General features: G+C 41.5%; 2 protein-coding genes across 4 annotated transcripts in view; one reads left to right on the plus strand and one right to left on the minus strand.

Annotated features, from left to right (window-relative positions):
• Nucleotides 1–7,535, minus strand: part of EIF3A (eukaryotic translation initiation factor 3 subunit A) — a 35,855-nt gene extending 28,320 nt beyond the window's left edge. The window contains exons 1-3 of the mRNA XM_049810206.1: nt 7,404–7,535; nt 3,400–3,590; nt 3,069–3,205 (exon numbers count right to left, since the gene is read on the minus strand). Coding sequence (XP_049666163.1) covers nt 3,069–3,205; nt 3,400–3,590; nt 7,404–7,452 — 377 coding nt within the window. The 5' untranslated portion in view covers nt 7,453–7,535. The remainder of the gene's footprint in view (nt 1–3,068; nt 3,206–3,399; nt 3,591–7,403) is intronic.
• Nucleotides 7,536–7,635: 100 nt separating this feature from the next.
• DENND10 (DENN domain containing 10) lies at nt 7,636–20,061 on the plus strand. Of its 3 annotated transcripts, none has more exons than XM_049810161.1 (9): nt 7,636–7,780; nt 11,047–11,237; nt 12,470–12,549; nt 14,108–14,256; nt 14,448–14,559; nt 14,924–15,024; nt 16,180–16,287; nt 16,882–16,976; nt 17,646–20,061. In XM_049810161.1, exons 3-9 carry the CDS (start codon nt 12,494–12,496, stop codon nt 17,820–17,822), a joined length of 798 nt encoding a protein of 265 aa, XP_049666118.1. In that variant the 5' UTR covers nt 7,636–7,780; nt 11,047–11,237; nt 12,470–12,493; the 3' UTR covers nt 17,823–20,061. The 3 variants fall into 3 exon arrangements, with proteins under 3 accessions (XP_049666118.1, XP_049666117.1, XP_049666120.1); XM_049810160.1 differs by lacking the exon at nt 7,636–7,780 and adding an exon at nt 10,363–10,434 and having other exon boundaries at nt 11,041–11,237; XM_049810163.1 differs by lacking the exons at nt 7,636–7,780; nt 11,047–11,237 and having other exon boundaries at nt 12,470–12,545.
• The last annotated feature ends 1,262 nt before the right edge of the window (nt 20,062–21,323 follow it).

Here is a 21,323-nt window from a genome sequence, read left to right on the forward strand (position 1 = left end):
TTTCTTATCAAGTTCTAAGATGAGACTGAATGAATCTGAACAGCTAATTGCTGCTGAACAGTCTATTGCTTATTTTCAAATTGGTCCCTCAGATATCTACATCCTTTAAAGAAAAAGGGAGACAACTTTTCTTGCTGTTAAGTTTCAAACTTTGGCCCCTACATATATGACTGAAATGTACAAGCTCCAGAGGTAAGGGACATCAGGAGCTTTAGTATCCTTCACATGAGTAAGCCAAAGGAAACTAATTCTAGGATTTTCACCTTCCCTCTTCTGCCAGGGAGCTGTGCACTGTACCTCTGTTAGGATTCAAATATCACTGTCTACTCAGATACTTTCCTACTTGCTGAAACTTCCTTTTCAGTCACCAGCAATGCTGCCAGAGAGCGCTCAGTTGTTGTTGACATATGACGCAGAAGCAATGTGTGCTTTACAATCTGCAGACATCAAAAACTAGAATACCTGAACTATCAAATCCTTTAAAAATTCTGACACGAAAAAAGATGCTTAAAGATATCAGAATTAAGATATGATAATCTTGCATTTAGTCGCCATAACTGCATTCTCTCATTCACAGAAATACAAGACTGGAAAGGATTCCCAAGACACTGAGACAAATTCAGTGCTACAGCCCACACGATCCCTTTCTGCTAAACAGTCCACCCAGCATGACAAACTTACAAAGAATCATCTTCCCTAAGCTTTCAATTTTAAAATCCTTTTTGAATTATGCTTCTAATATAGACTCTCAACTCTTTTAACTCTTCTACTACACCGCTTCCAGTTCTATTTTCCTTCCTTGAGCGCTAGTACTACATACAATATTAAAGATGACATTTCACCAGTGCCTTGTTTAACAGATCAAACAGTGAATCCAGCAAAAAAGTACAAGAAGTCTAGAAAACAGAACCTAAAAAACACAAAAGAAACTGTGGCTGTTCAGATAAAGGAGTGTGACTGAAAACACACATTTTCTAGTCCTCAGTTACATAAAAGGGAACAAGGAAAAGAGCTGTCAATCTTCAATGTCTATTAGTGGGATTCCTCTGTAACAAAGACTATTTCAGGCACTGGAAATAACATGAATAGTATTGCCATCCTGGAACAACTACTGAAGGCAGGTCTGTAACCGTTTCAGGTTTTTTTGCAACCAGTGAGTTCCCAACTTCTACCAGAGCCTTGCTGTTAACATGTAACTCCATGTCTTTGTGAGTAGTATTTGACTACTGTAACTCCATTCCTCACAGTCGCCTACACAAGACAAAATGTCCCATACTTTCATATTTTCTTCCAATTTTCTATCATCAGCAGATACAACTTTGACTTTTTTTAGTTTCTGTGCCAAGACTTTAATTGAAAGAATTCCCACTAACTTCACTTTTGCTCCATATCTTCTTTCGTCATTACATGTCATCAGTTTCTCATTGGGTAATGTCTTAGTTCCCTTCCAATTCAACTGCAAACATCCCTTCTGGTATGGTATCAACAGCTTTACTTTTTCCCAGGTTATATCTCTGGCATTTCTTAAATCTAAAAAATTAAATTACCAAAGAAAATTCTAACATAATCATATAACATCTACCCTTTGGCAAGCCTGTGCTGAATATTATCTTATTTTTAACTCCACATACTACTTCCTTCTTTCAAAACTCATACTAAAGACCCAAATGTTATTACGATCAAGAAGATAACACATCTGCAACTGTTCAGACCACTACGCAGTCCTGCATACGGATGATGAGAAAACACACTGTGTGCTCAGATGAGTATCTGCAGAGCTTTAGTACCCACAATATCTGCTGATATTTTCAAAACTCTAGGATAGGAATTACACTGTCACCCAACACGAAGAGAAAGAGAACTTTTCTGTTCACCTCAGACAGGGTAATTGCCATGCTCTAAAATCCTACCTCTTTCTTTTATTTCAGAATCAATATTCTTACAAAAATCAGTAGCAAAGTATTACTTTAATCTTCAGACCACACCTAGGATGGCTAATTTCAACCCACTTCCTCAGAATTTTGCCACCATTTTTTCTAGAATTCTCCACTTATGGCTGAAGATCCTTTTGTTATTTCTTTTGATATCTTATGCAAGTTTTAATTTGGTTTGACTTATGGAAATTTTAATTTATTCCCTACACCTTTTGATTTTTTTAAAGGATATGGGTAGATGGCCTCTTCCAAACTCAACTGGAATGCTTTAAAACATTTCATCACCCCCATCTTGTCACCCCTCTTCCACAGATGTCACCACATACGTACCTGTACGTGACCATTCCCTAAACCAATAGATTCAGCTGAAGAACATAAATATGGAATTGGAGCTAACCTCACTTTGCCTGAAGCAGATTAGGAAGTTCTCCTACAAAACATTCTGACAACAGAATAGTGACTTCTCGCAGAGCTGGAGAGTGGTTTCAGCCTAACCTGACACTACTTGCCAGTGAAGGTCTATACACAACCTAAAGCAGATATATTTACTGATCCTTTTTTTCTATTCCTTCTACATTCTCATTATCCATCCAATTAATTATAACACTCTTAATTTACTTTTTATGCCATTTCTTCTATTATCTCATCAGTTACCCGACCCAGTATAAACTAACATTTCCTTTTGTTTGTACGTGCACAATGTGGTCAGAAAGACTGGAGGTTATCACATACAGGAATTAAATTGGTCCAATATAATTAATAGCATTTGTACATCAACTGATAATGAGAAGCTTTCAATAATAAACTCTCCTATACCACTACAGATGCACATCTGAGTAGACCCTAGAAAGCGGTGACCTGACTCCCAGAACCACTCCTACTGTGTCTATGTTTTCTATTCTTTACTACTTACTTTCTTTACTTGGACTTAGGATTTTCTTCAATGCAAAATTCCTGTTTTTCTTCCTACCCTTCAAACCTCTAGAACACCCCTAGCATTCCATTTCAAATCCACCACCTTTATATCTCGGTTCTCTGAACTGCCAACATCCTTCATGAAAATAAGGATACTTCCTTCATGAACATAAGGATATTTTGCTGTGAATTGCTACATTTTAAAGACAGGCCACCTACCTTTCTGGAGTTTGAATGTTATCTAAGTCTTCTATGTCCAGTACCATCTGCTGGGATTCTTCCTTAGCTGCTTCTGTTTTTTCTTCAGCTAATTTTAAATAGGCTCGAACAACATCCTCCAAAGATTTGATGTTCACCTACATCAAAGGCAGAAAATGAGAAGATGTTTCCACCCATAATAGGCAGCAAATATTTAAAATGTAAATGCTACAAACTCAGGAACATCTAAAAGGCAAATTAATTTTCACTCAAGACCAATCAGTTACCTTTAGATCATATCAGCTGACATATACCATGCTTGCTAAAAAAAAAAAAAAAAATAAAGCCATACCTGCTGGCAAATATTCTTGTACTGGTACAGTCCTTCTTTTGCCAGATGACTCTTGCGGAGATCCACACAGAGTTCCAGGTACTTCAGCATAATTGGCTCGTGGATTTTCTGCCATGTTCGGTGTTTTTTACTTTTCATAACATCATAGAGAACATCAAGGGCAGGCTGCTTTTTGCCGACCTCAAGGAATTCTGAAAGTAAAATCCAATTAGCAAAAGACTTGCAAACCAGAAGATGTATGTTTTTATGCTTAACACTGTAAAATTCCAGAATTTAATCAACTCTAACCAAAGTTCATTGATGGTTAGATTTAGCTGGCCTTATCAAAAATGTTGGCAGATGCAACTGCAGTGGCAGTCTTTCAATGACACAACTGGCAAGCGAATGCAGACCTCTCCCTTAACATGAAAATTTCAGGATAGCAGAGAAGTTTCTCCACCCATCAAGGCATGACTGGGCACTTCATACATATTAATATATACATCCACTTTTAAAGCTAGTTTCATCAAGAAGGACAACGAATACACACCACAAGCCTTGTTGTACAGCACCTACCAATGTCACTCAACAAGATGCAAACCATCCGGTGAATTTGACTTAAAAAAAAGCCCTGCCCTCAAGCCAAGAAAGAAACAAACTTCCCTCAGAAAAGTTGTTCTGATTTTTTTTTTAAACTCAATGGTCTAGAGATTCAGTTTGTAGAACACTTACACCACAAGCTGCTACAGCCCAGTTGAAAGGTCAGACATTTTTTAAATCAGCCTTGCTGCTGAAACCAGTCCCCCATTTATTCATTACCTAAGCAGCTGCTGTTACTAACAGGATCTCTCAGCTTCACAGCAATTCCCATCTATGATATACCACACTTTCTGCTCAGTACAAAACACAGCAAACCATCCACAAGCAAATACCAAAACAGCACAGCCAGCTACCGGCAGACACATAGGCCCTACTCTAAGTACTCTTAACCGCAGAAAAGCAAGACAAAAGAATAATGAGAATGGGAAGCAAACAGGTTTAAAAGATAAAGAGAAGTCGAATACAGCTAAAAGGAAATGTGTGTATTCTTAAAGGCTGAGGGTTGTAGTCAGAATTTCCCATTACGCACTTCAGAAATCACTACATTCCTGAAGAAATAATGGCAGAAAGGATTAAAGTAGGGGCCTGCTCAAGGTGCTCAGCCATCACAGAGCTTCTAAGTTTTGGAATCTTCAAATTGTAAGTTAAACATAGCTGAGATGTATTTTGAAAGCAGCAGTGCGGTTTTAATTTAAGGACCACAAGAGCATGTATTCAGGACTTAGTTCATGTAAATAATGAGCTTGCATAAGATGAGCAAGTTCCTTTCTAGAAAAAACATAGCGTTACATTTAAAGATAATTAAGGTTAAAGGGTGACAGTATTCAGCAGCACTTTTTATTCACCAAGCAAATTTTAATAAAGCTATCCTTCATCCATAATTTACACTGTTATTCTATCTCAGTGCTGCTTTTGAGACAATTACTGCTCAGCTTTACAATTCCTTATTTATGAAAATAAACTTGAAAGGCAAGTTTAATCTTGCAACAATGCCAGGCCATTCCAACCACAGCTCTTGGTGGTCGATAACCAACTGGACAAAGCACAAAATTAATTCATATTGTTTTGAAACTTCTAATTAACTCTGGTCAAGCAAGTTCTTACGAGTAAGTCAAATAATTAAGGCTAATTTAACAGACACTGTAGTAAAAGCACACACAAAGTGAACATGAAGAGTCAAATACAGCACACATCACCATGCCTTACAGTAGAAACTCTAAGTTATGGAAACAAAGGTTTCTAACAGACAAAATGTAAAGCCTTAGCCCCTGAATAGCTGTCAGAATTACATTTTTTTTCTATTGTTTTTTGTTATGCCACTTTAAAATGCTAAATGGCAGCCAAAACAGCAACTGAAGCTCTGAGTGACAAGAACTCACCTGATACACATTGACATCTACTGCTAACCCAAAATCCAGAATTAAGCTAAATTTTCAATCTGAGAAAATGTATGTCTTTACAGAAGGTGACCAAGAAGTCATGTGTTATCCGATATCTCTAACAGAAAGCAAACTCAGTATCTGCAACAATAAAACACTCCCAAAAGTTGTATTACATCCTTGACTACAAAGCAATGCCAGATATTAACAACTAAGGGTTGGCTTTGACCTACATTTATCATTTATAAGGAAAACCAGCCTTTCTTACATATCTGTACATATTTACAATCATTCAAGCTCTTCTATTTCCAAACATCTTCTATGTATGTTAAGGTCCTGAGAACCTCAAGCATAAAGTGCTCCTAAATGCTCGCTTGAGCCTTATGTATAAAATGCAAACATTTAAAAGTCTGGAAACTGCACTGAATGTTCCAATTTGAAATGTCAGTTTGACATTAAACTGCTTCCTGCAACATACAATCTGCCTTAGGTACAACTTCTCACCCTTTATTATACTCAGCCATGGTGAGACTGAGCCCCTGCAGTTTGCAAGACTTGACTCAGTCTGCTGAGACTCATTATTGCTAACATTTGTCTAGAGAATGCTCCCTTCAGTTCAACTCTACTCTTTCAGTTTGTCTGAATTTAGCAGACTTGCAGCAGTGCAAGAGATGTGAATTTAAATCTGCTCTTCAATACCAGGAGAGCAACGATAGAACGTCAGATTTAAACAGTTTAAGGTCAATATTCCAACAACATGACTTGCTCACCAAGTAAGTACAACTTACTCTACCCAAGACTTCTGAAGTTTAACTGAAGTTTATATACTACTGTATGTACATCCTTTCCAGTAAAAGGACTGCTAAAACACAACTTCATCTTTGGAAGCTGACTGAAGCTGATTTTATCTTTCATCTTTTTTATCTTTGCATGAATGATTTTTACAACGAATTTTAGATTAGAAATCTTGAGGACGTGCAGTACTTTATTTAACGTTTTCTTATTAAAACACCAAGGACTTGCATTATGTATAGCCCCCAAACTATGCAGCCTCTTCAGCTGTCATTTCAAGACCCGTCCATCATCTGTAATTTTTGGATGTCTTTAAGTGTCATCCTGCAATCAGCTCTGTAACAATGAAAGGTCTAAACGGTCTTGCTAAGAGCTTAAAAGAGGATACCATAAAAAAAAGAAGCGTCAAAGCCATATATTTAGCCCGAAAGGAGAGAGCTGATAAATATAACCAGTCCAGCTTTACATGTGGCAGTCAGCGAGAGCCAGCTACAGCACAATCATCCTTGGTTTCCATTCCAGGGGCAAACTTATGCATCAGCCCGTGCAACATTTAATAAGTTTAATCATTTGTCTTCTCACCAGAGGCACAGGAAGGACGGGACTACTACATACGAAGCACACATGGAAAAACAGGGCCCGGGATCAGACCGGTTTGGAACTCATCCCGGAGCGGGTGCGAGATGCGGGCCGGACACCTCACGCCAAAGCCCCCGGCCAGCGGAGAGCCCCTTCCCGTCGGCGGCCACGGCGGCGACTTTGCGGCGGCTCCCGCAGGCGCAGGGCCGCAGCCTGAGGCGCCGCGGGGCCCGGGCCGCGCTGCGCTCGGCAGAACAGGCCCCGACCGCCGCGACCATCCCCTTCCCCCAGAGCCTGCCCACCCGTCTCCGCCCGCGGGCGGCCGGGGGCCCCGCCGGGGAGAGGGAGGCGGAGCCGGGCCGGGCCCGCTCCCCGCGGCCGCCCGGGCCTGGCCTCCGCCATGCGGCGCGGCCGGCGCCCGCAGGCCTCGGCCATTTCTTCGCGGCAAGGTGGCGCCGCGCCGCTCCCAGGCGGCCTCTCCTCAGCGCCAGGAAGGCGCCGGCCGAGGCTCCGCGCCGCGGGGCCGCCCGAGGAGCTCCGGGGGCGGGCCCGGCCCGGCGCGGCCTGGGGAGGAGAGAGGGAAGAGGAGCGGTGCGGGCTGCCCGCCGCGGCGAGGGGAGCGGGAGGCGAACCGGCGGTGTGTGTGTGGGTAGGAGTGGGGCGGCCCGCACTGACCGTTCGCCCGCTTCAGGGCATTCTCGGGCCGCTGGAAGTACACCGGCATGATGGCGGCGGCCTCTCCTCACAGGGCGGCGGCGGCGGCGGCTCGCTCCGTGCTCCAGCCAGGCAGCCTGCGAGGCCGGAAAGGGAGGGCGGCCGGTCACCCGCGCGCGCTGACGTCGGCGGAAGCGGAAACCCCTCCCTCCCTCCCTCCCGGCGGGGCGGAGGCGGGGTCGGTGAGGCGATCGTGAGGGACCGGCGGGGAGCCGTGGCTTCAGGCTAACGGCGCGGCTGGTTTCCATGTTAGCGCCCAAATGACGTCCCGTGCTGTGCCGGGCGTCCCGGCTGGAGGTTCGGGGGTGGAGGGGTGACGGTGCAGGCACCCGGATAGGGTCGCCGCCGAGGCAGGGGCCGGTCACAACGGGGTGTCCGGGGGTGGGTGGCGCCAGCCCCGCGTACCCGTCACTTGAGGGTGATCGGAGCCTCGGTGGTGGGTGGCGGTGGCCCTCCAAGTCGGGAAGCCGGCTTGTGGAGCTCCGTGAAGCCGTTTGGCTGACAGACTCGAAGCTTTTAGGTTAACTAAGTAGTTCAGTGCAGGAGAACATTTTGGCAAAGAAGTCATCACCGTGTGCTGAGCCTTTGCTCTTTGCAACTTGTTCAGCCGGTTCAGAAATTGTACTCGGGGGCAGTTATGCAGAAAGGCCCTTCTGTGTGCACGTAGTCACCATCAGCTGCAGATTTCATTCTTGATCTTAAAAACTTGGGGAACTACTGCAGAGGAACTCACCGGTTCCTCTTAAGAGCAATAGTAATAGCAATGTATTCATACAAGTGTACCACTAGTGCCAGTGTATATTTTTCAAAACCACTGATGTGAAAATTTCTATTGGTATATGGAAGGGCAATGGAAGTTCTATAAAGGTGTGTGAATTACACACAAAAGTTCTGTAATAGCAGTAGAAAAAGCAGTAGAACAGCAGCAAGTGAACGTGTGACTAACGGGGTACCGGAGGAGTACACGCCAGAATAGTGCGTCTCCACGTAAGGCATTGAACACGGTATGCTTTTCAGGCTTTCAGCAGAAAGGCACACTTCTGCAGCTAGATCATTGATGACATCGTCACTGTAGCTGTGACCCTCTGCAACCCCGGCTGTCTCACACTTGTTTCTTAAGTATATCCAAGCATAATTTTTCAAAAAATACATAGGGAGGTGGAGAGGAAGTCTGTTTATGATGACTAAAGACAGCGTGTTCTTATTTTTTGAATTTCTGGTTTGGTACATTTCTTTCTGTACACTTGTTGCTTGGTTTCTTTTTGCATACTGTTCATGTTAACCAACTTGCGTGGCTACCAGAAAGCTTTATAACTGTTACACAACATATTTAAAAATTTACTTTTAACGTTGGCTTGTAATCAGAGTTTATTGCTAAACAGAAAAATAGTTAAAACTAAGAACAAGACGCAGTCACTGTTTGGAAGCTTTAGCACCATCACTGTATCCCTGTAACACTGATCCCTTTCCACTCTATTGCGTGAGCCTCCGTTCTAGAGTTAAAAAAAGGGGGGGAAAAAAGCAACTTTGCTTTTTCAGGCTCTCTTCACTTGGGAGTGTCTTCATGTCCTTGTGTCCCCAGTCTCCCTTTGAGATCTGGTGAGCAGTATTGTACACAGTGTTCTCCATCAGGCCACACTATTGATTTATATGACGGTATTTTAGTTCGGTCTGTGTTCCGAACTGTCTCTGGCAGCCTAGTTGTTTCCGTTTCAAACCACTGTGATACATTCAGTAGAGTCTTCAGTAAGCTATTTATAGTGCTGAACAAGTCCTTTTCTTGTCTTTGTAAAACTAATTTAAAAGTCTGTCAGATGAGTACCAGAGACACCGCCCAGGTCTGGGTGGCAGCTTCCCACCATCTGAAGGCTGCCTCTGCCTAAGGCCTTGCAGAGCCTTCCCTGGGGGGCATCTGCACTCTGGCAGGGGACCGCAGGTGCGCTGCCTGGTATTTATCGCTGTTTTAGAACAGCATTTGCTCTTTGGGAGCCTGCTCCACTTTTTAGAATCTCTCTGAAGTTCCTGAAAGCCCTCCAGGCTTGAATGAATCAGACGATTTTCTGTCGGGAGCAGCTTTTATGGGCTGACTCTGCATGTCTCTTTTTACACGATAGCCAAGTATATTGAAAGTGTGTGCTTTGACTTTATGAAAATCATAGGATAGGCTACCCTTTGGTGTGTTCCCTAGCCAGGCGTGATCCTTGACGGGCCTGGCCTCTCTCCCAGGACTGCACGTTTTCTTTTAGCAGTTTCTGGTGCTTCTGTAGTTATCCCAGGTATTTTGAAAGTTTTCTTCTTCCTAATCTATTTCTTCTTCCTCATCAGCAGCTGCTTTGTGCCATTAGCAGAGTTTGCGCACTATGCCTTCCGTACGTGGTATTCAGGTACTATTGTTGATCCAAACTTGAAAAAGAGATCTTTTCATTCTCCAGTAAACTTGTTGATGCATGGAGTTACTCAGGAATACCTGTTACGCTTTATCAATACTCCTCACCTTTCTCAGGCCGCCTTTCAGGCACAAACCAGCCTTTACGTGTGCTCTGTAGGGAGGTCTGTATTTCGGCCTTTGTTCAGGGGTACAGCTTCTGGCCATGACTTCGGGAGGCCGCTGCCAGCAGGGCCACCTCCTTTTGTGTAACACCACAACGTAAATCGTGCCTTGTGACTTAGAAAGCGAGATAGCGCAGGCAATGAAAAAAGACTATATTTTTTTTAAAAGCCTTTCCCCCCCACCCAGTTACCCCTGGAAAGCAGGCTGGCAGGTACCACAGAAGGTGTGAGGGAGGCAGCTGGAGCCCCGCCAAGGCGGCCGAGGGCGGGAAAAGAGGAGGGCTGAGAAAATGGCGGGCGGGGGCGGGGCTAGCGGCGGGCGGGGCCCCGGCGGGGGCGGGGCTTGCGGCGGGCGGAAGGCGGCGGGGCCGGGCGGGGAAGGGAAGAGTAGGGAAGATGGCAGAGCCGGAGGCGCAGCTGCTGCTGGCTGTGGGGCTGATCGGTGAGGGCCCTCCCGGTCTTGGGGAAGCGCTGGGCCGCGGGGAGCTGCTGGCGGGGACTGGGCCGGGGCTTCGGGGCCGGTTGGGGGCGGGGGGTGCCGGTTACCAGCAGCCCGCCGAGCAGCAGGCGCAGGGCCTGTCCCGGCCGGGCGCTTGCCAGCCTGTGGTTGTGCCGAGGGGTGCCCGCTGGCTGAGGTCGGCGCCTCGGTCTGCTTGTTGCAGAGCTAAACCGGCCGCAGTGTCTTAAATTCACGGCTTCTGAGGTTTTTGCTATGAAATCAGAAATAGGAGAAGCAGGGAAAATCATAGGTCAGCTGGTCTGGGTGCTTGTTGGTCAACGCGTTGCTCAGATGAATGTATATTCGAACTCCTGGTGCTTTTTTGACCTCGTGAAGCATGTCAAGAGTGGATACTTGTTAACGTTTAAAAAATATAACCCGTAGCACAAGTGCTGCCCTACAACTTAAACTGTAGCGGCAGAACTGGATGTCGAGGGTCAGGGTAAGGTGGAATTTTAATCTGATTCCCGGAAACAAACCTGATTAACCCATCGATTTACTTCCTTGCTGCTGTTTGGCATTCTCACAGTGAACATCTTTCCACCATAGAAAAAGACACCAATGGAGATGCGTTGTGGGTTTGGTGTTATCCGTCCGTAACAGCTGAAGTGAGGAGTCTGTTGCTTCGAAAGTGCTGCCTTACAGATGAAAATAAATTGCTTCATACATTTGTATTTGGCCAGTATAAAAGGTCGTGGTTCTACATTACAACTGTGGAAGTTCAAGACTCTCCAGCCTTGAAAAAGGTAGGACTTGGCCAGCTGTTTTTTCAGTAGAGTACAGGGAAGACTTCTGCAGAGCTTCCTCTGGCAGTTTAAGCAGTGTTTTCCCAGTGTATGCTATGAGGAAGGGAAGGGATGTAAGGTTTTGTGTGCTCCCAGAGGCAGTTCTTACCCAGCTGTCTAACCAGTCCACGTTTCATTTTTCACCAAGATACATATTGGATGGAATTGCAGAGGGATTGAGATACTCGTTACCCAATTTAGATTCTTTGTATTGAAACAGAAATGCAATTTCATGCCATCATTTCTAGTTACTTTGCATTTCAGGTTCAGCAGTTCATTTTCTTTCTGTCAAAAAGTTCTACAAAGGGTCTTTCATAGTCTGCAAAATCTTCTTCGTATAGAACTTAATGCTTTTTTTTTTTTCCAAAGGGTTGAGTTATATAGGTACTTTCTTTTCCATTGATAACTGAAAGACTGCAAATATGCTTGTATCTTCTATACTTTCCCTATTATGAAGATCATTAAATTGTCTGTTAAGTTTATTCAGTTTTCATATTTCATGCTATATTAAGTAGAAAGATAACGTGGTAATTTTGCATGCCCACAGCAGAACATTGCTTGCCTTTCCTCACTCCAAGCTTACATCTCCTATGAACCTTAAAGGTGTAAAAAATAATAATGAAATAATGCATCCTGGTGCTGTCCCTGACAGTGCAGTGGAAGATGCTATTTAAGGAGGTCACGTGAGCCTGGTCGCTGTCTGCAGACTTTAGCCTCATACTGTCCCAGCCCACAATCACTCGATTACGGAAGTTAAAGAGTATTTCTGTGTGGGGGCCTGCTATCCATTAATTTTTTTCCAGTCTCCTTCTAAATATGTTGATGCTGTCTGCTTCCACAGTCTCCTTGGGCAACAAATTCTGGAAGTTTCCTACCTCCTGTAGGGAAGAAAAATGCCTTTTTCTCTTTTAAAATAATCTCATGAGATTAAAGGAAAGCAACTCTTACAGAGTAGATTAAGCAAAAGATAGTATGTACTAAAGCTGACTCAATGGAAATGAGTCACATCAGAAATCCGTTAACCAGGGCTTTTCTGCAGTTAGTAACTTGGATCTGCTGCTACTGCTCACTTTTTTTTTTTAAATTGAAACACCTTGTCAGAGTACTGCAGTAAGTTCAATAATGTGAAGAAGACTGTTCATATGGTGTCATTAAATAAGTTGTATATTTTCCTGTGTGTGTGTCTTACCCAGGTGACCCATTTCTCCATTGTTCTGATGGCCAAAGACTTCAACCCAGAGAAATATGCAGCCTTCACTAGGATACTGTGTAGGTCTGTATAAAAGCTGATTTGAGGTACTGCTGTGTGCATGTTTAGATCTTGCCAAGGCAAAAGATTAAATTTCATTGTGTTGTGTTTGCATTTGGTCTAAAAATCTGCTGGAAATTCAGTCCTACAAACTGTGAATCAGATTATGTAAGTCCTTGTTTTGAGCTAACCTTGAGTTCATGCGATAGGTGTTGGGTGAATGTCAGATGCCCAGTAGGTTTTAATGTGTCTTCTCCAGACACACACTCATTTTCTCTGAGAACATACTTTTAAAAAGTATAAACATTTGGGAAGAGATCAGTGCTGTGTAGTCAAGGTCACCATGTGTATGGTGGACAACTTGCGTCCCTCCACAACATCTCTATTACAGATGCTTCTTGCAGCTCCTCAGAACTAAGCACAGCATGCAGGGACATTCTTGCTTTTCCTCTGGGAAAACAAGAGCCCTCTGCCTCTCGAGGTCTGCGGCTCAGTCTTCTCCCTTTTTCCAACTAGACTGCCATCTTCTGCTTCCCTTGTCCCGTTTACTCACTTTCTTCCACATCCCCATTATCATCATCTCTCTGCATCTTTCTTTGCTTTTCCTTCAGTTCCCAAATTAGTTGGGTCCCGATTCTTGATACCAAGAGTATTCCCTGAGATTTTTGCATCTAATTGGATGCAGTTGTGAGATTATTGTATAACAGACTTGGGAATGCCATCAGGCTTACTAGTTCTGCAGGGTACTGAAAAACAGGTTATTCTTTTTCACTGATACATGAAATATTTAGATTTGCTGTGGATCACATTACTGCTGATTTATCAGCTAATACTTGTTTTCAAATCCAGAATGAATTCCTCTGAATATGATAATTGAGTTTCAAATGTGACATAGCTCTGTACTATAGCTAGTATGGAAAACAGATAGTTGAGAGCTTCAGTGCTGTTCCTGAAGTACCTTAACCTGTAAAATAAGTTATAGTGTCTCTCTGCTGTGTGGAAGACAGCTAAAAGTGCATGGGATTTGTTGGTGTGTGGTGGTTTTGTGCTGTGGTTTTTTTGTTTGGTTGGGTTTTTATGAGTATCAAGGACATATGTTTATATTTTTCTTTCATCATTTAACAAAGAGTCCAGAAGAATGTCTAATGATACTTGGAAAAAAAATGAAAAACTAACTAGTCACATGGTCTGCATGTAATAACAGGAGTTACGGTAATAGTTGCCTTTTCATAAAGCAGGTACCTTCCGAGTCTGCAAAGACTCTTTAGTCTGGATACTTTCTTACACCTTTGTGCTATGTTTCCATATTGGTAAATGTTGTTTTTTCATAAAATAGGAAACTCAAAAAAACCCCAAAAAAACCAATGTAGGGGTTTTTTTTATCCTAAAAGACATGTTTCTGTGTGCATGTTGAAAGACTTCTAGTTTAGTATTTAAAACCTTAACCAGGTGTCCAAAATAAGAATTCTTGCCAATAATATTGCTGTTTGTGATACTGTGATTTATTTAATTTTTTTTCCCCCCAATATGTCTGCTGGCACTGTTTGCAGTCAAAATACCAGACTCTTTTCTTTTCACACAGAATCTACTTGAAGCATGGAAGTCCAGTTAAAATGATGGAGAGCTACATTGCAGTCCTTACAAAGGGGATCTGCCAAAGCGAAGAAAACGGATCTTTCCTCAGCAAGGATTTTGATGCTCGGAAGGCTTATCTTGCTGGTTCCATCAAAGGTTAATTAATACCAGAAGTCTCTATTCTGATTTCTGTTGTACAATATAAAATACAATCCAGTTTTCATGTGTACTTCAAGTAAATAGTGTTAACAGTATTATTTGTGCTGTTACTATTAAGCTTCTTCAAAAAACAAATGGTAATATCAGCATGGATATCTTCTATAAAATAATTTTCCCTGCTTTTCTAGATATAGTATCTCAGTTTGGAATGGAAACAGTTATCTTGTATACGGCACTGATGTTAAAGAAGAGAATTGTAGTGTACCATCCTAGAATAGAAGCTGTCCAGGAGTTTACCAGGTACTTTGTTAATCCCTACCTCCCCACCCACCCCCAAAAGTCCAACAAATTTTGAACCTTCACTGAGAGAAATGCCAGTATTTTAGGGAAAAAAAATCTTTTTAAAATCTGTTTATTGAAATCCTGCTAAATCCCTCTTAAGGCTTTAGCCATGTATTCATAAACTTAGAGAAATTTAACTGTAGAGTGAGTGATAAACTCTGCTTGCACTGCTAGTAGAAATCTCTGTAGTTCATGTATATGCATGCCAAATGAGACCTAGTCATCCTAGTTCTTTCTTATGACATGCATTTCACACCGTGAGACTTTAATCAGTGTAAGTAAAAAATCTGCAGTGTGTCAAATACCAATCTAATTTCCCTAGGACTTTGCCTGCTTTAGTGTGGCATCGACAAGACTGGTCAATTCTTCATTCATATGTACATCTAAATGAGGAGGAAGTGGAAGCCTTAAAAGCCTGCACAGGTAGTGATAATTTAATAATCAAAAACATAAAGAAAATTTAATTTCAGTTTCTATTGCAAGGTCTTGCACCACTACTCTTTGGGAGGGAAAAAACAATTACTTTGCTATTAATGTTATTGTTCGAACAGCATCATTTCCTTTAGAAAAGGCAAATCAACTAAACAAGCATGTTAGAACATAACTAGTTAATCTGGTGTTTCTGGGTGGATCCGCCGTAGTCTACCCCTAATCACAGATGCAAAGCAGCTCTGAGACTTTACTGATGTTGTGATTAGAGGGGTTGAAAGTCTTACTGTTATACAAAAGCAGCTCACTTTAGATAAGGTACCTTTTTTTTCCAGCTTCTACACATAGCAAGTAACTGAATTTTTAGGATTTTTTTTCTTTTTTTTTTCAGTTCCAAATTTTTATGCTGACTGTTGCCAGTGAAGTCTCTGGCTCCTATTTACCAGCTATGTAGGAGTTTGATCTGTGTGACACATTGCTGTGTATGCGTAGTACTTAACGCATAATCCAGGAAGAGGCCCTTGGTTTATGCAAAGGTTAGCTTGACGCATAATGTGGCAATTAAAAGGCTTCTCTACACAGAATAATGAGCAAGAAGACTACTCATCTTTAATATTTCTACTGCATTACCAACAGTGCTTGTTTCAGCTCACTAAACATCTTCCACAGAGAAAAGCTGCTCCAAGTTTGCTCACCTGGCATGCTACAAATAAGAAAATCTGCTGGTTTTATTCCTCTGTTCCAATCTAATACTGACTTAGTGACTAGCGGCTCCGGAGTGGAGATTTCTTTTAAAGAAGTAGTTCAGTGGCTTTTTCATTTGTGAATGAATAATTTTAGTAGCAAGTTGGGAAGGGAGTTTAAAATTTCAAATGGGTAACCTTTTTATATTGCATGGAGTGTTAGGGGTTCATTCATGTTCAAGGCAATTTTAGAAGTTGATTTTTAAGCTCCTCGGAAGTGAAGCATTCTGCTGGATGTGCTTGTTAAATGACTGATAATATCAAGAAGGCAACTTCATGGGTTCAATGAGTATTGTGTCAAATACTCTTAGAACAGACTTTAGGACTGTGATTTTTCTGCAGTATCTTGGTTTTGTTTTGGTTTTGTTTATGAAGATCCTAATCTTTCCAAAATTCTGCTCTTTAGGTTACATTGCTGGATTTACAGATTCTGAAGTGAACAGTAGACCAGACCTCTATGATGTGTATGTGAATTTGGCAGATAGTGAGATCACTATTTCCCCTGTAGTAAAAGGTTGGTTGCTTTTCATATTTTGGATTTAGAGGTCATTTATTTCAGAGGTGATAGTAATTGGTGAACCTTGCAATTGGTCAAGCAATCTTGATCCTTCTTCCATTCAGGTTCTGAAAAGTCAGTATACAGACTTCTGTCTTCCAGTTTTATTGAGACCCTGGAAGACTGGTGAAAGTTGGAATTTGGAAAGACATGCTTTGTCTTCCAACAAACGTACAACTGAGATTTCAAAACATCCATCCATGTTAGACAATTACATGGAAGAGACATTCAGCTGAATGCAGAGATACCACATGAGTCTTTAGAAAAACAATGCACTAAATACTTGGAGACTGGGGGCTCTTTGAAAGGAAAGCTTGTATGTTGTTTGTCATCTTGCTGCTCCTTGTCATCTGCTTATGGCCTCTTCAGAGGCAGATAATTTGCCTGTTGATATGTCAGGTTACTGCCTTTACTGATAGATTTCAAATGGCAGTCATGAAGAGGTCTTCTTGTTTTGGCTTGTTACTCATATCTATATATTTCTAGATGTCACAGAAATGGTCATTTTATGTGAATGTGTGCTTTTGTGTTTTGGGTTTTTTTCTTACTCAGAGGCAATGACAATGGGAAAACTTCACAAAGAAATTGGACAACTAATTGTTCAATCTGCAGAAGATCCAGATAAATCAGACAGCCAAGTCATTAAGGTTAATATTTTATTTTCATTTTTATTTTTAAATCTAGTTAAATTACTTCTATTGCTAAATCTTGGCGGAACGGGAGGAGTAGGGGGAAGATTGTCCCTGAGAATCAGTCGATCTCTTCTACCCTCTGCTTCTTTACAAATGAGCATTTTTATTCTTCATATAGGTTTTTAAGGATGACATACTTGGTTTATATTGTCTCTTGGGTAACCACATTGCTGAAGAAATGTCAGAAGTTTTATTGATTGTAAGACTTCCAGTAAAATTAGTTTCCCAGTTTTAGTCTACAAAGCATGTATTTTGCTCAATACCTTGTCAATAGTATTGTCAATACCTTTCAAAGAGTCCTACTGAGATACGGCTTCTCGGCTGTAAAGCCTGATTATTATTTTTTTTAAGATGATGGGTTTTTTCACTTCCTCCCCTATCTAATAGATTATTAGATATTTCACAGCTGAGTGCCTCAGTTAAAAGAGCTCACTCGGGCCAGTGAGAGGAGTGTGTGGAGTGGCTGTTGCAATTTTGCCTTAAAATAATTGGGGTCTTTAAATAAAGTTAACTATTTATCTTTATTTTCTTTTTGTTCTGTATTGATTTTTTTATTAAGTGTATGTTAAAACATTTTAATACCTAATACTATATTCATGGTTGCTTGTTTTTCTGTTCCTGAAGGATATTTCTCTGAAGACAAAAGAAATCTTGGCTACTTTAGCCTCACTTACTGAAGTTTCTGATGGCAATGAAAAACCAACCCTTAATTCTGAGGCCCTGAAACAAAAGCGATTTCCACCAGCTACAGAAAACTTTCTTTTTCATTTAGCAGCTGCTGAACAAATGCTCAAAATCTGATTTTGATGCACTGCAGTGTTACGGACCAACTCAAAAATACTGTCTTTGCCATACAGATAGGAATACTTGGTATTTTATATGGAAAAATTAAAGGTATAAGAGTGAATGTCATATTTACCGTGATGTAATGCAGAATATTGGAGCTTGACGCGGAACATATGGAGGCATATTTGAGAACATTCCTGGTGTCATTATCTTCCCCAACTATAACTTTGTATGTATGGCTCCTGTATTTCATATCACAATGTGGGTGCATATACAAGTAGCAGGCTGTGCCAGACATTATTACAGTGGCCATTTGTCCTGCAGGTTCCAGATGTCGGACAGCTCTGTTCTTGCTCTGACATGTCTTCCTGAGGTCTGGAACGTGGGCTGCAGCACATGTGGTCTAAAACCAGCGCAGTTTGGGTGTGCTAGTCTCTGCACAAGGATGCACTGAACACACAGTTGGTCTGAGCGCATGTGTTCTGGGCTTTCAGGTATGTCGGCCTGTCGATACTGCTCGTGCTCTGGACTGCCCAATACCTGGAAATCCCAAATAAATGGACAAGTTCTCTTCTTTCTACTTGAAAGTGTCTAGGTGTTAAAAAGGATGTCTGGGAAGGTCTGACGTGGTAGCCTTAGTATATAAAGGAAGAGGTATTTTAAAGCTCAAGTGGGAGTTGAGCACCTCTTTTGGACTCTTGCCTTAGCGATCTTTCCCCCTTTCACTCCATCCCATGCCTCTGATGGAGGGAAAAAGAGGAGAGGATTACTATATTTAAAATGCAGCTTCTTAGGGGGATCACAGACAAGTGCTGCTTTACAGCTGGAGTCATTTAAGAAGTTGTTAGGTTTGTCAGCTGAGGAGATACTTGGCCATTCATTCCTGATCCATTTGACAGAAAATCAGATGAGTTAAAGCCTAGTGGGACTAGAAGTGTTCAAATGGCCAGGTACCACTGGTAGAGCATCAACCTCTTAAACTGCTTGAGCTGTAACACAGGTACTATCTGATGGTGCTCTGTGTAGACTAAATGTAGATGGAAACTTTTGAAGTAATAGTGAAAAACTGGGAAATAGTTTAGAGAAAATTAAAATTTGCCTACTTGTTTGGTTGCATAGCCATAACTCAAGAGTTTGTTTTTTCATTGAGCAGCCTGAAACTAACTGCTTTGTAATCTTCTGAGAAGAACTTCGATTCTTTGTAGGGAAATACACTGAGCCAAATGATCTGTATTTCTTCAGAAATGTCCATGACAAATCAGTCAGTTCTGCAGTAGCACTTTGTTATAAGAAAAAAATAACCTTTTTCCGGGCCTTTGTACAGATAGGGTGTAGCATGTGGTTTTACATAGAGATTTTATACTTATGATTAAAACTTTAGTAATCAATATTTATATTGTTAAATAATTGGATGTTTGCTATTCTGAACTGGTGGAGCTTATCAATAACTATGTGCAAGCAATATTGGTTTGAAAAAGGGTTGTCCTTTTGCTATGTATCATATGTTAAGGAAGTCTATTTTAGAATGTTGATAAGGAATGTGGCATCTATGTATAAAATGGCTAGTTATTACAGTCAGTAAATGAAAGTGCTTCAGAATAATCCCCTATTTTCAGGGGTGTAAGATTCTAAATACTTAACTCTGCAATTTAAGTTCTGAACACAGAAGAGTGGGCCTTTTTTTTTTCCTAACTTTTGAGAAAAATACTGCAATTGCCTTCATTTATCTGTAAGTGCTCTGTGGCTTTTTTTGCCCACTTGCCCATTACTGTTTTTTCTTAATGGTTCTTTAGTCTTGCTGCTTCTGTTTTGGGATTTCCACAACAGTTGGAATAGCAGAAATACAAAATTATGCTGAAAATTCCATTCAGGACCTACTTTAATGTCCACTGAAACTGAAGTCTTTCACCAAGAAAAATCTGAACATGCTTTCAGTCAGCTGTCTTAACACCACATTGTAACTGTGAAGAAATTCACATAGTTTCTTATTAACAAAAAAGCCTTAAGGTGTATCATTAAGGTAGTATGGGTGTTAGAGACAACCACAAAAAGCAGAGAAGCTCAGTTACAAACTAAATATTGAATGCTTACTTTGCTTTCTGTTTTGGAAATGTTTAAGTTGAAAATCTTGGTGTTGTGTTAGATCTTGTATTCTGACGTTTGTGCGAAACAAATGAAATATAATTTTGCACTTAAGGAACTGGACTCATAGCATGCTTATGTCTATTAAAATCCTGAATAGACGACCCTTTAATTTATGTAAATTTATTTTTCAGTAGTTGTGACCACTGAGTCACAGGCCTTAGCTCTTAGTTTTGCAATACTGGGATTAAGCTACAGCTCGATGTTTAGGTCAGAAATGTACTACTACACATTCAAACAGTTTTGTCATCTGTGCTGATTTTTTTTTTTGTCGGTGCTGACAAAGGTGTATTGGCCTCCCTCAGCTTCAGTACCTTCAAAAGACTGTCCTAATGTTCTTGCATTTTCTTACTGACTTTTGACACTGTTTCCTCTCAAAATGGTTTAGAATAAAATAGAAAAATCTGGAAGGTCAGGACAGGGAAAGATTTCTGCTTATTTCTCACTTCCCTTTCCCCAGGATGCATACAAGCAGACTGTGTGTACAGTTGCTGGTTTTGCACAGTCAGATGACATCCTTTTATTCTTCCTCCTAGAAGCAAAGACTGTAAAATGAAATTTTCATTCATACCTTCTCATCTTGCTTCCTTTCTGTTCTTTGATAAATATGAAATGGTGAATGATGGTTCCTGTCGACCTGCTAAGAGACATGCCTCCAAAAGTCATGCAGCACGTAGAATAATTGAAAGCCTTGAATTCAAATGAACATAGTAGCACCACTCCTTCCTTAGTTGAGGCAAAAGTTACTCCCTGTGCACTCTGCCTCGCTCGCTGCCCATGTGAGCTGGTTAGTGTGATGACAGCTGTAGCATAACATCTGCACTACATTTGCAGATACTGGAAGGTAGATAGCGAACACAGCAAAGGCTTGCAAAGGGGAGAGGGATAAATGATCAATCCCTTCAGCTGTGATTTTGCTGAGTAAATTAGACTAGTCGCTTAAGGCTAACTGTGTTGTTTGTGATGCTGCCATCCCTGGGGTTTTAGTCCCTGGTATAAGCTGGCCTGCCTGGTTTCCCCTGCAGACAAGCACGTGGGGGAATGTTCTGATTGAGAGCACTATAATTTTGCTGTGTAACCTGGAAAAAACTGATGCAGGACATCTGATAGCATCCATCTTAGAACTACAGGCTGCTTCTGCTTTCAACCTCTGACTGCTACCAAAAGGGGCTGATGAGAATTTGTTAATAGCGTGTTGTGAGATGTTGTTTGCAGCAGCTAAATTTCTAGATAAAAAACAAGCTGTAAAGCTCAGTGTAAGAAGTTCGCAGTTGCCTTGTACTGCCTTACACCCTTCCCTAGGGAGCTCTCTGGCTGGAGTCTTGAGTCAGAGGAATCTTTGGTCAGGTGAGGTCATTCCTTGTAGCTGCCAAA

This window comes from Accipiter gentilis, chromosome 9 (assembly GCF_929443795.1).
Source record: "Accipiter gentilis chromosome 9, bAccGen1.1, whole genome shotgun sequence".
NCBI lineage: Eukaryota > Metazoa > Chordata > Aves > Accipitriformes > Accipitridae > Astur > Astur gentilis.